The following is a 13808-nucleotide window of genomic DNA, read 5'->3' on the forward strand; positions in this document are numbered from 1 at the left end:
TCTTTATTCCTGTCCTGCCCCTAGGTTCTTCAGAACCATTTAAAATTTGTTTTTAGATTCCATATATATGTGTTAGCATACAGTATTTGTTTTTCTCTTTCTGACTTACTTCACTCTGTATGACAGTCTCTAGGTCCACCCACCTCACTGCAAATAACTCAATTTCGTTTCTTTTTATGGCTGAGTAATATTCCATTGTATATATGTGTCACATCTTCTTTATCCATTCATCTGTCGATGGACACTCAGGTCGCTTCCATGTCCTGGCTATTGTGCATTTTTCAAATCTTAAAGAATGTCATTCTATATTCACTCAAAAACCTATGCTAACACCCGACAAATTCTTCTCTTTCCTGCCTGATAACTTTAGTGAATATGCAAAATAAATATTCTACTTTGTCAACATTTATGGCACCTTTGGTATCACAGTATAATGTTAAACATATTTTTCTTATCAAACTGCTGATCTTGACAATTTAAACAATGCTGATTGTTTAAAGCCCTTTATGATTTCAGGACAGTCAGTGGCTCCAAATACAATCAATTACTCTGCAGACAGAGCAACAATTCCTTGGGTCTTGTAAGGCACTTGATTGAAGTGTAACATTTTCTCCCAGCTACCTTCAACTCCAGAGCACAAAGAATCACAACCCATGTGGGGCTAAAGATCCGTTAGGAAAAATGACTCCGGCCAGAGACTGCAAAAAGGAGGATTGCATGGCTTAGTTTTGCAAATATAAATTTTGTTTTAGAGTTGGAGGAGAACTCAAAGAGGAAACCAGCAAGTGCAGCTTTCAGCCTCCAGGAAGGAAGGACTACAAGAGCTAAACCTGGATGTGCTATTTCAGTTCGAGGAAAGGGGGAAAATTTAATTTTGCAAAGTTTCATTTCTTTTAAAATAAGTGTAATGCTATGGCTCAGCAGGCTATATGGAAATGTGTATAGAGTGTGCACTAAAGTGCGAGGCTAATTTCCCTAGAAAAAAACTGGGAGAGAAAGAGAGAGAAAACAGACTCCACTCTCCTAAAAACTCTCCAGTCTGTCGAGGAGGCAACTACAGAGTACAGTAAAAAAAATGACGGCAATACTTTGACAAGAACGCCTACAGAGCCGCTCAGTAGAATAAGAGTTAACATTCTCCTGCCTGACAACTTTACAGCAAAGCCCAGAAGAGGAAGCCAGAAAATTCAGAAAAACCAAAGCTTAAGTCTGTCTATATTTTTAAATTTCATTTTTGGTTTCTTTATACTTGAGCAGAACTCAGTCCCGCAAACGTCTTCTTCAACGGCGGCAGATGTCACCTTGGAATTCTCCCAGAGGCAAAGTGCTAGATTTGGGGCAGTTCTTCTTCGGTCACTAACCCGAGGTGGGCTGGGTTGTGCCTGAGCTGACTGAACTTCGGACCCGTAGAAGCACCTGCATTGGCACCATCTCATAGGATGCACCCAGGCTAAGGGCCCGGGGAGGTAGGCGAGCCAGGTATCATTGCCTTCGGGGCGAAAGCCGAAATCACAGCTAGGAGAGGGCTCTGCTCCTCGTCACGCTGTTACTGGGCTGCAGATTCCAAGGCTCAGCCTGACGCGCGCAAAGCGCCCGGGAAATGCCCTGGGGGCCGGAGAGGAGCCCGGAGCCAGTACTTTCTATTAAACTCGGTAAGTACTGCGCTCCCGCTGGCGGGGACACTGCATCGCCAAATGGAAGGGAGGGTTCCCTCTCCTCCACCTCGAACTCCTTCCAACCGCCACCTTTTCCTTCCCAACAGACCTGCCGCCCATTCAGGCGGACATCTGGGTCGGTGGCCTGAGGGCCAGAGCTGGGAGTCAGGGGGTCTGGGCGGCTGGGACCCTGGTTCCCCTCAGCACCTGGAGCCGCCACTGGCCGAAGGACACTCGCGCTTGACGGCCGATTGAATCACGGGTGAATCAGCCCGTGCAGGGTTTCGGAGTTTCCTACTGGGAGGAGGCGGGGCCGGGGTGTGGATTCGCCAGAAGCAGCCCAGGGAGGCTGCTGGAGCCTGGCTGGGGGCGGGGAGTCGGGAGGAGGGGCGGGGGCGGCCGTAGGGCCTGCGGAGGCGCGGGCGTGCGAGGGGCTCTTTAAAGCGCGCCGGGCACGGGCTCCCACAGACTCGGGGTTCCTCGCGCCCCTCCTGCTCCATCCCGCAGCCCCAGGCGCCTCCAGTCCAACCTCAGCAGCCTCCCCGCCTCCCCAGCCTCCGGGGCGCAAGGAATCCTCCCGACCTCGCCGTCAGCCCGTGAACATGGCGACCCCCACCGGGCCCCGGGTACCCTGCTACGAGGCCGCCGTCGCTCGGGCGCTCCTATTCGGCTGTGTCCTGGCCCGAGTGGCCGGAGCCACAGGTGAGTAGCACCCTCCCCCCCACCCCCGAACCCTGGGGCCCGCCACCGGGAAGAGGGAGGACAGTCCTGGCTGGCAGCAGGCTCGCCCTGCCGCCCTGAGGTGCCACCCGCCCGGGACCCGCCGCCCCTTCTGCTAGAGATGCTTGCTCGTGGCGTACAGCGTTGCCTAAGTGCGTTCGGGGCTCTCGCTTGAAGTTTAGGAAAAGAGCTTCCCAGGGAGCCGACACCTTGAAGGTGGTGGGACGTGGCTCCTCACCTGCACGGGTCGGCGTGCAATGTTTGAATGTTATCCTTCATTATATATGCACTTTCCATAATAAAAAGCGGCTCTCGGTCTTATCTTGATCGTCTGTGTTTTAGATTGCGTTAGAGGCAGTCCCTGCAAAATGTCGCTTGGACTGGAGCAGGCACCACATTGTGCATGCCCTGTAAGCCTGTTCTGTGTGCGGGCAGGGCAGAGGCTGATCTGCTGAGAACTGGCCAGGCAGACCTTAACACTAAGGCATCCTAACCGAATACATCCGACGGTGTTAACAGGCTTAACGGCTGCATGGTTGTCTGTGGAAGTTTCAGTATAGAGACATTTTAGATACAAATGAAAAAAGTCAAGGTTTGGGTTTTTTATTGGATGCAGTCCTAACTCTTCTTACACATGTGGGCTTTGTCCTTTAACGTAATTTATGGAAAACCCTTCCTAGCCGGCTTTCCCTGCTAAGTTGAACCTGGAGTCCTGCCCTTCCCGAGTTGGGCCGTGGACACCCTGGGCCACTGATGGCTCCTGGGCTGTGCTTCCAGGTCATTATCACAGGGCTTCCCCCATGAATAATTTCAAACAAGGGTTTCAAGATCCTTGTGTGTTTCCTCAGATTACCCGGTCAATCTTGCCATGAGGAAATTCTGGGTTTAGGAAAAAATTGCAGATTTTTTCTTATAATTCAGTTAAAGCTTTTGTGATTGGAAAAATATTAATGTGAGGTTTATGATGGTGTTGGGGAGTGGGAAGCTGTTTTATACCATCAACATGAAATCGTGTGCTGAGAAGTTCATGTAAACATTAATAGCTGTTTCTCTGTTGTTTAAAGGCACTACAGATGTAGTAGTAGCATATAATTTAACTTGGAAGTCAACTAATTTCAAGACCATTTTGGAGTGGGAACCCAAACCCATCAATCATGTCTACACTGTTCAGATAAGGTAAGCCAGGTACCAAAAAAGAAAAATAAGATTTTTGCTGTTTCCTGTGCTGAATATAAATGTCTTTAAAGCTGATTGATGGATGAGATTATTTAACAGATAACAAAGAAGAGGGCATTCATCATAATTTGCTGGCCAGAGCCATACTCTGTCAAGCCTGCAACATTTCCAGACCTTAAACTGATAGAACATTTTAATTGTTTTTGGAGATGATGGGGAAATTTGTAAGTGGAGTATAAGCTATGGATAGGAGAACCTTCTTGAGCAAGCCACGGTGGCACTGATCGCTGATAATTCATCTCATCTAAGTACACAGCTTTTTTCCGTGCTGTCTAGACTGGTAGCGGGATTTAACATGTTAGAGAAGAGGTGGGGAGGAGTTTGGATGTATACATTGCCTTTAAACAGTGTTTGATTCATTAATCTTTGGATTCATGATTCAAAATTCGGTTGCATACATGATCTTGGAGGGGGTCAAATTCATGACTCACTGAGCGGGAATGGAATACTCCTCTGTCTGCACCCTGAGCTGTCAGGGCTGCTCTGCTCATCCGTCCCCATCCCCGATTGGCAGCTGTCCCCAAGAGCCCCTAATTCAGCATATTCAGTCTCAATGTCCTCTTTTTGATGGTCGTCACCATATTCTTAGCAAGTTTTTGGTTTCTGAAATGTTCTAGGAAGCTTGGTAGAGCTCTTATTAAGTAGAGGAGAGCAGCTGTGGAAATTAACACTGCTTGTAAAAGGCACAAAAGTATCGCTGGCTAAAATTAAAGGTGCTTTGCCATTTTGTTTAGCTTGTGCCAAGCCTTTTGTAGCATTTGGAATGCAGCTGCTAAGTATGGAGTGGGGCTTTTAGGTGGTTTTTTGTTTGTTTTTTTTTTTCCAAAATCAACTTCATGACAACAATTGCCAAGGCAACACGGAAGAGAATTTGTGTGTGCATGCATGCTTGTATAGATACATAGAAAGATTTAAAGGAATTTCATAACTCGAGGTAATAATTACTATTATGGTCAAACTTGTCAAATCAGATTCTACTGGTTGAGAGTTAGTAATTCCACTGATACAGAGCTGAAGTTTACCTTAGTAGATGCTTTCCTTCTGGGTAGTGAAAATAAGATTTTAGGAGGAATGCTTACCTCCGAAATATATTAAGTTTGGTGAACACGAGGAAACATATTTCTGAGTTACCAGCTTTTGAAACATAAGCCTTTGTCAACTCAAAGTTCTTGGACTTTGCATGGCTGTTGTTACATAAGTGGACGCAGTCCCCTTGTGCAAACATCCTAGTGCAGAGCTGCCTCTTGGGGGCGCCCGCGGACCCGGGCTGGGGGTGGTTCCCGCCGCACCGGCCGTCTCCACACCTGTGCTGGAGGACGTGTGAGCAGTCCCTCGCCCCTGCCGGAGATCCGCACTCTTCGGCGACCAGCCCACGGGTAAATGGGATTCCTGGGTGAAGGGACCGTAGCAATCATTTTATAGAAGAGGAAACTGGCCCTGGGAAGGTGAGGGACTTATTCATGACTGCGCTGATGGGGCTCGCCCAGCAGGGTCGGGTACCACGGTCTACCCAGCGACGCGCACCACCACCCCTCAGTGGGTCTCCCCCGGGTCTGATGTGGGGCTCCAAAGCCGGGAGGAGGAAAGAAAGTCATTCCCACTGGTCTCCTCAGTGCGCCTTCCTCCCTCCCGGTTTCTTTCCCTAGAGAAAGCGTCTTAACCTGCTGCTCCTCCTGACCCACCCACCTCACCACCAGCCAGTCCTCAAACACAGGGTGCCGCTGCTGTGTCTGAAGCCCCTCCTTGGAGCGCCAACTGCCTTTTCCCCCTTTGGAAATGTTCACCGGTGGTTGCAAAGTGTTACTGGCTCAAGCCTTAGCACCGACCATCCCTTGTAGTATTGATTCCATGAAACGTTCTGAATTCTAAAACAGAACTAACTCCCCAAGCTTGTAGAAAACAACTTGCTTCTTAATTGGAGAGTCTGGATTCTGTTGGGATTTTTTAGAAGTTCAGGCGGAACTTTTATTATTTCCAAATCAGGAGATTTTGCAATACCCAGAGGAACCTTGGAGGCGTTTATATTGTTCATGCTGATTATAGCATTCAGAGGAAATGAACTGCAGAATTGCCCCTTCCTAACCTGTTCACAGCACTTCATGGCTTTATTACTTTTGATGATTTAGTTGCTTGTGCTAAATTTTGTCAGAGGACTGTGGTTGCTACTGTGAGCTGGAAGGAACCAAATGCTATCTCTCAGGCAGAGTATAGCCTCAGCACCCAGCAGTGTTGCTCCTGTTATCTGAACCATTTGTTTGCCATAGCAGTGGAGAAGAATCATCAGGTTCTCATTCACTTTTTAAAATAGAAATGATGTAATTTAAAAAAATGCATTCTGGTCATTCTGGAATTAAGACTGCATCTCTACTTTTATCACAGAAAATTAGAGAAATCTAAGAGTATGTAAACTGATATTTCTGTATCAATCTTTATCTGTGAATTTAAGGACCAAGAGTGTGTTTACTCACACCCTCTTAGCCCGATTACTTAGTTCAGACTTTTAAAAAAATACTTATTTATGGTTCTCATGCCTGGATTTAGACAACTGAATCCATATGGCAGCTTGTTTTCCCCGGTTCCACCTGGAAATGTAAACCATCTAGTATCCAGCAAGGCCTGGCCATGTGCAAGCCCTAAAGCCCCACTGCGTGATGGGGGAGCACAAGGGCGTGGAGCCCTGGTACCACCCTCACCTTAAGTGCTTTAATGAGATGTCAGTGCTGGGGGATGGGGAAGGGAAGGATAAATTCTGAGCAAGGAGATCTGGAGATTCCTGCAGAAGGTGGGATTGGAACGTGGCCTTGAATGAAGGGTAGGGAACGCTAGTGGTTGATGATGGGGAAGGTCAGGGTAGCTGTCAACTTATGTGGGACAGATGTGTGTGGATCCAGCTTCAGTGACATTTGTCTAGGAATTGTCTTGGTTCTGTAGAATAATTTCATTTTTAGAAGCTCTTTATATCATTTCAGGATACTTTCATTTTTGGCAGTACTTTAAATCATTTCCTCTTCAATGACATCTTACAAAAGAAAGCTCTGTCTTTCGTCAGGTCTCTTAGTCTCAGACTTTGACAGATAACCACCTGTGTTGTTGCTCTATAGTTTTTGACAGCACATCTTGTGAAAGTGAGGGAGGCATGTCGTATAATGAGAGGAACAGACCCAGCTCTCACCACATAAGCTGTGAGACCTTGTACAAGTTACCTAGCAGCTCTGTGCTTCAGGGTCCTCATATGTGAGGAAGATCCAATACCTTCTTGGAAGGATTATACCAAACAAAGTAACATGGCTGAGGGTCCAGTACAGTGCCTGGCTTATAGTAGATTCAATAACTGTTAAATAACCACACCAAGAATGGTCACAATAGAATGTAATAGGATAGAATATATTACATAGAACATAGAATGTGGTAAACAGAATATAATAAGTGGACTGTAATAAATAATTGGGTCTTGATGGAAAATTGCCCTTTATCCCACATAGTCATGACAAATCATCTACATTTTAAGGAAGATATGTAACAAAACGGTTCAGAGCACAGACCCAGTAGTCAAATTGCTGTCTGGCTCAAAATCCAGCTGTGTGACGTGGAGCTGGTCACCCAGTCTCCCTTTGCCTCCATTGCCTTATCTGTAAGAACAATTACAGAGCCACCCGCAGGTTGCTGTGAGGATTCAAACTCATCTGAAGTGCTCAGCGTACCAAACGCCTCCTCGGGATCGCTTGTGGGAAGCTGCTATTGTAACAAGGCACCCCAGCCAGAAACCAGTTTGTCTTGTTGGATGCAAATCAATAATGTTCCATTTCTCTTCCTTCAGCTCTAGATTAGGAAATTGGAAAAACAAATGCTTCTACACAACGGACACAGAGTGTGACGTCACCGATGAGATCGTGAAAAACGTGAAAGAGACATACTTGGCCCGGGTCTTTTCCTACCCATTGGATGCCATCGGTTCTACTGGGGAGCCTCCGTTTACCAACTCCCCGGAGTTCACACCTTACTTAGAGAGTAAGTAGCTCGGTTTGTAGTAACCATTCATTCTTCTTTTAAAAACTTCTGAATATTCTTGTGGGCTTGTGACCCTTAGGAGCCATGACATAAAAAAATATTTATCCATAAACACATCTTCTTTCTCAGAAACTGGTAAGTGCCACAGGCCTCTTCGCTCATTCCAGATGTGGCAGGAGGTTCACGGAACGTGAACTTTGGAGTTGATAACAATGTCATCAAGTAGGTTTCTCCACCAGTCTGTCCCCAGACCCTACCAGTAACTGGCTGGATGAGGGGCAGGGAGTAAGAAATTCACCAAGCCTGGGGTTCCAGTATTTCCCCATATATATTTAGGAGATTCTATATACCTCACTTCTGAATTTTCAGAAGTCCCAGATGAGGGTTTTTCACAGATGGTCACGAGTCCATGGGGAGAGTTCCGTCTCCCTCCAATCTCATCATCGGGCTTGCTGACCTTTCTAATCGCTTGACCATGACCTGAGTCCTGTGATGTGCTGCCACTTGCCGGGCCAGCTCCCATCCTGCTTCCTTCATGCTGGTCTTGAAAACGCAGAATGCTTTTCTCCCCAGCCTTTGGCCCAGTAAACTGACTTGAGCGTCTACTAAGGGAGAGCAGAGGATTCCTGCCAAGTAGGAGACGTAAATTTTTTGTCACGGCTATGGTTCTGAACTAGGTATTTTAAATAAACACATGTAGCACATTGAGAAGAGTGAAGTCAGCTGCTCTAGCAAGAAGACTTGGAATGAAAGTGCTGTGTTATTGGTGCTTTTATATTTACCCTTCTGACACCCAGAGGGGAGTTTCTCAAAGCAGGGATGGAGAGAAGGGGCCAGAGGGACAGGCAGCTGCCTTTTCCCTTAGCACCTACTTTGAGGGTGGAAATAGGCCCAGCCTCACCCCAGGTGAATCTGGCTGCCTGCCCTGAGCCCCCGTGTGCCAGAGCCCGCCTTCAAACTCCCCTAGTGCTTCTACCTGTGTGCCTCTCCCAGCACTTAGCTAGAGTAGCAACCCTGCCCACAGCCGCCTGCAGGGTCACTGACATTTATTCTCCCTCCACTGGCAGCATCCTCATGATTCCTTTTTATAGTTCTTGAGTTTTTTATCAGCCACTGCAAATCCTTTTTCGGTGCAAGAGGGAAAATAGTTTATTTATTTATTTATGTGCTCACACACACACATACTTGCACATAGTTCCTGTTAAGTTATTGGGATTTGTTTTACTGTCCTTCAACCAAAGCACATGAGATAATCGAGCCATCAAAGAGACCTAGTGGTTAAAACTGGTTCCTTGAGGTACCAAGGACAGACATTTCTTGGGCTTTCCCACAGCCTCTACTTTATTGTATGTAAGATCTGGAACCTTATGCAGTTGGTTAACCACATGTGGCTGCTGAGCACCTGAGATATGGCTAATGCCCTAAGTGTAGAATACACGCTGGATTTTGAGAAAGATCTCCAAAAGTTTTTATATTGATTAAATGTTAAAATGATAATATTCTAGCCATATGGGGTTAAAAGAAATATATTATTAAGATTAACTTCACCTGTTCCTTTTTACGTTTTCTAATGTGACTCCAAGGAAACTTAACGTGACATCTGTGGCTCCCACTACATTTCCGCTGGACAGCACTGCTGTAGAACGTCTCGGGGCCCAGCTCTGGGGCTAGGGAGTTGGTTCTATGAGCTGTTTCATGAGGGATGACCAAGTTGTTATTAACCGTGATTAATGGGATTCTACGTTGTCTAGAATTCTTTGATTCCAACAAAGCTCATTTTCTGTGTTTTAGCAAACCTTGGACAGCCAACAGTTCGGAGTTTTGAACAAGTTGGGACAGAACTGAATGTGACCGTACAAGATGCACGTACCTTAGTCAGAGTGAGCGGCACATTCCTAAGCCTCCGCGACGTTTTTGGCAAGGACCTGAATTATATACTTTATTATTGGAGAGCTTCAAGTACAGGAAAGGTGAGCGCTCTCTTGTTTTTATGACTCGTTTTAAATTGTAGATCCTTGATTTTACAGCCTACTTCTTTTCCAACTCAAATATCAGAGCGGGTGGTTGAGAGGACAGGGTGGCGGAGTGGGAGGGGCCGCTGTCCTGGTTTTACCTGTGACTTCCAGCTGCCTTGGTCAGGGCCTCCTCAGATACTCAGGTTCCTCAGCCAGGGGGCTGGACCAGTCATCTCCAAGGTTCCCACCAGCTTCCTCATTTCTTCCTCTACGGAGGATCCCAGAGACAAGATTTGTTTTCCATTCAACAGTTAATACTTCATTCCTATTTTCCTTTACTGCAGATATCTTTTTTTAATTAATTAATTAATTTTTGGCTGTGTTGGGTCTTCATTTCTGTGTGTGGGCACTCTCTAGTTGCGGCGAGCGGGGGCCACTCTTCATCACGGTGCGTGGGCCTCTCGCTACCGTGGCCTCTCTTGTTGCGGAGCACAGGCTCCAGACGTGCAGGCTCAGTAGTTGTGGCTCACGGGCCTAGTTGCTCCGCGGCATGTGGGATCTTCCCGGACCAGGGCTCGAACCCATGTCCCCTGCATTGGCAGGCAGATTCTCAACCACTGCACCACCAGGGAAGCCCCAGATATCTTCTAAAGGGGCTAACAACTGGGTTGGATGTGCCCAAACTGGATATCTTCATCCTTGGGGAAAAAACATCCTTAGCAGTTATCGGGGGAACTTGGTGAGCCAACTCACTTCCAATCCTTTATGTCAGATGTGTCCATGTAGGCTTTAACTACCACAGTGACTTAGTAAAGGGGGCAGAATTCACGGAGCCCAGATGAATAAAGGACTCTATCTTTTAACAGAAAAAGGCCACGACGAACACTGATGAGTTTCTGATTGATGTGGATGAAGGAGAAAACTACTGTTTCAATGTTCAAGCAGTGATTTCATCACGAAGAGCTAACCAGAAGAGTCCAGAAAGTCCCATCGAGTGTACCAGCCAAGAGAAAGTTCTGTCCACGGGTGAGTGGCTCTACCCCTGATCCACCTGGGAGGGAGGGAGGGGTGCCTTCCAGGACGAGGATGTACTTTCTTCAGGGGAAAACTGCCTCGGTTTTTTGTGGTTTTGGGGGTACTTATAATTTTAGGCATTTAGAGATGTTTCTATGTTGTTCCCTTGTATTAGCAAGTGTTTTTCTGAGCACGCACCATGCGCTAAGCTCTCTGCTGAGCCCTGGGCCCATGGTACATGTTTAGGATTTAGCATCAAATGCAGATTTCTCTGAGCATTTCTTCATACTTAAATTCTGATTTGGGGAGCTTGGGGGGGAGCTTCTGGACCAGGTGCAGCAGCACCTGATGCACATTTATGAGCACCTACTGGGGGCTGTTGCCACAGAGGTTTTAACCCACGAAGGGAAGGGACTGAGTCTATCAGGTATACCACGTGCATGTGTGTGTCCCTGGCCGGCACGTGTGTGTGTACATTATGTGCCACACCAGGGCCCTGACACCAAGTGAGGAGTGGATCTTATCTGGAGATGCCACGGAGGCTCAGACACGTGCATGAGGGTGAGAGCCCAGGAATCTCCCACCAGGCTTGAGCGGGTAGTGCTCTGAGTACTTTTGGGAACAAAAAGTCAAAGGATAGCAATAATGACCTAGTGCCTTGTTAAGATGTAATTTAAGCCTTTTAAAAACACTTCTAAAATTCCCTCCTGTTTATTGACACTGACAGAAGGAAAGGGCTCTCTTTCCCTCTGGTTCTGCACCGTCTGGGCCCTCATACCCACAGCCCTCAGGTCCATCCTCCTAAAGCCAGCTTGAGTTCCGCTGCTCTCTGACTTCATGCACACCTAGATCGCTGCTTCCCCTGCCTCTTCTCTATCTGCTGAATTGGGTCCTTTGAGAATCATTTCAAATGCCACCTCCACCAGGAAGCCTTCTTATTGCCCCAACCAGTTACCATCTCTTCTTTACTTGAATGTTGGTAGTGCTCTGTATCTCTGCACTGAGAGTTCAGCTTCTATAATCGTTGCCACCAAACTCAGCATCATTTTCAGCCACTTGTTTCTAACAGCCGTTCTTGCTTCCGTCTTCATGCATCTTTCTAGACTGTGAGCATTATCCAGTTTATTAAATCGTTTTCACCATTGTCAATTGCCCGCAAACATCTAGGGTTTGACAGATTCTTTCCTAATCGAAATGTGTTGTGGTGGAACGAGCGCAGGAAAGAAATTTCAAGTTACGCAAAAGCAGGATGGTGTAATTTGGGGTTATGCCTTCAGTTCTGCCCACTGATAAATGGGATTCAAGCTCTCTCTCTGAGTTGACTTGGTACCTTTTATTTTTCAGAAATGCCCTTCATCGTTGTAGCAGTGATGCTTGTGGTCATCATCTTCATCATCGTCCTGTCTGTGTCTCTGTATAAGTGCAGGAAGGCGAGAGCAGGGCGAAGTGGGAAGGAGAGCTTGCCCCTCAATGTTGCATGAAAGATCCTGCTCTTGGATCTGCCAACTCTGCAGAACTCGTGTTGCACTGTGACCAAGAACATTTAAGGCAGTAGAATACATGGAAACACAAATGAGTGTTTGAAGCTTAGAGACCCTTGGGCTCAAAGAAAGCTCTTATCTGACCTGTTCTCACGATTAGCATTCTGGTTTCAACATCAGCATTAGACACTTTGGGACGTAATGAGCGGTACAACCAATTCCAAGTTTTTTAAATTTCTATTTTAATGCTGCAGCACCTTTTGCACATATCATGCTCTAGACTGTATATTTTCTACACTCAAGTTGAAGCCAGATCATCTAAGGAAAAACAAATGAGCAAATGCCCTAAAAAATCCTGGGTGGATTTTTGGAGAACTTTTGAGAGGCCGACTTCAAACCATGTGGGAGAGTAAAATGGAAACTGGGTGGACTTTCTAACGTATGTCTGTCCTTTTGTAATATGGTGTTTAGGGTTTTTTTTTTTTTTGAGTACTTTTGGAGGTTCGAAACAATTAGCAAACATTTATATGAATGTGTTAAAAGCAGAAGACTTGTATTTGGGGCACATTCGTAACATGCATTACAGTTTAGCACTTTAACTGACTTAAATGCTGTTGATGAAACACTTGACAGATAGCTGTATTTTTATAAGACTACTATACCAACCAATTACATAGAGTTTAAGATTTAAGGTACTTCACACTTTATGGTCAACATTGTACATATTTATAATTTGAAAAAAGGTTTTATATATGGGGATTTTCTATTTATAGAGGTAATATTGTTTGTATATATTGAGATTATTTATTTAATATACTTTTATATAAATAAAGGTAACTGGGAATTGTGACTATTTATTATATCTTATTTATCTTATTTAGTTATTATTTATGGTTTGGCCTTTGTATTAGTTGGCTCTGCTGCAGTAACAAATGACCCTGGAATTCTCAGTGGCTTATGACAATGGTATCTTTACATTACACTTACAGTTTGGTGGCTGTGGATTGACTACGGCTCTTCTTAATGTCTTCTCATTCTAGGACCAAAACCAAAGGTGAAGCCCCTATTTGGATCAGGGCAGAGGGAAAAGCAAAGAACTAGTAGAACGGGCAGCCATGTCTTCAAGGTGTAAGCCTCCTCCTAAAACTTCCACTCCAGAGTGGCTCAGTGTCACTTCTGGTCACATGCCACTGGCCTAAGCAAGACATATGACCAAGCCTGATAACACTCTGCCTGCCGGGAGGCACCACGAGTCACACAGCAACGGGCAGGGGTGTATGGTTTCCAGGGGAGGGAGGATCTTATACCATCTACTGCAGCCTTAGCGGGAGAGAGAGCTTCCCATGGGCATCAGTTTGAGTTGCAGATGAGGGTTGGAGAGGAGAACAGAAGAAAAATTCTTCAGATTATTGAAAGAAAATTTGATAAAAGGACAATGTAAGATAAGGAGAGAGAGAAGTGGAGTTTCTAGAGTTATTAGAAGCAAACTAGGTTGAGAGCTCTTTGTGGACAGGATGGGCTCACCGTCTGCTGCTCCTTGAGGGTGACCGTGCCAGTGGGCTCTTAGACGTGGCTGAGTCGAACTACTTCACTTCGTCTAGAATGTAGAAATAGTGAGTTCTCCATTCAAATGCAAATAAAATCTAGCAGAACAGTCTTGATCTCACAACTGCACTGAAAGAGGATTCTAAGTAGAGATGAAAATGAGGCTCCTGGCACCTGGTTGAGCCCAGCCGTGT

At 46.0% G+C, this 13808-nt stretch overlaps 1 protein-coding gene across 1 annotated transcript; it reads left to right on the forward strand.

Moving 5' to 3' along the window:
• The first annotated feature begins 2094 nt into the window (after positions 1-2094).
• On the forward strand, positions 2095-12919 carry F3 (coagulation factor III, tissue factor). The gene is made up of 6 exons (XM_060139541.1): positions 2095-2357; positions 3440-3551; positions 7429-7619; positions 9411-9589; positions 10441-10600; positions 11933-12919. The coding sequence occupies exons 1-6, from the start codon at positions 2258-2260 to the stop codon at positions 12067-12069; spliced, it is 879 nt and encodes a 292-aa protein (XP_059995524.1). The 5' UTR covers positions 2095-2257; the 3' UTR covers positions 12070-12919.
• The last annotated feature ends 889 nt before the right edge of the window (positions 12920-13808 follow it).

The sequence above is a fragment of the Lagenorhynchus albirostris genome, chromosome 2, assembly GCF_949774975.1.
Source record: "Lagenorhynchus albirostris chromosome 2, mLagAlb1.1, whole genome shotgun sequence".
NCBI classification, from domain to species: Eukaryota; Metazoa; Chordata; class Mammalia; order Artiodactyla; family Delphinidae; genus Lagenorhynchus; species Lagenorhynchus albirostris.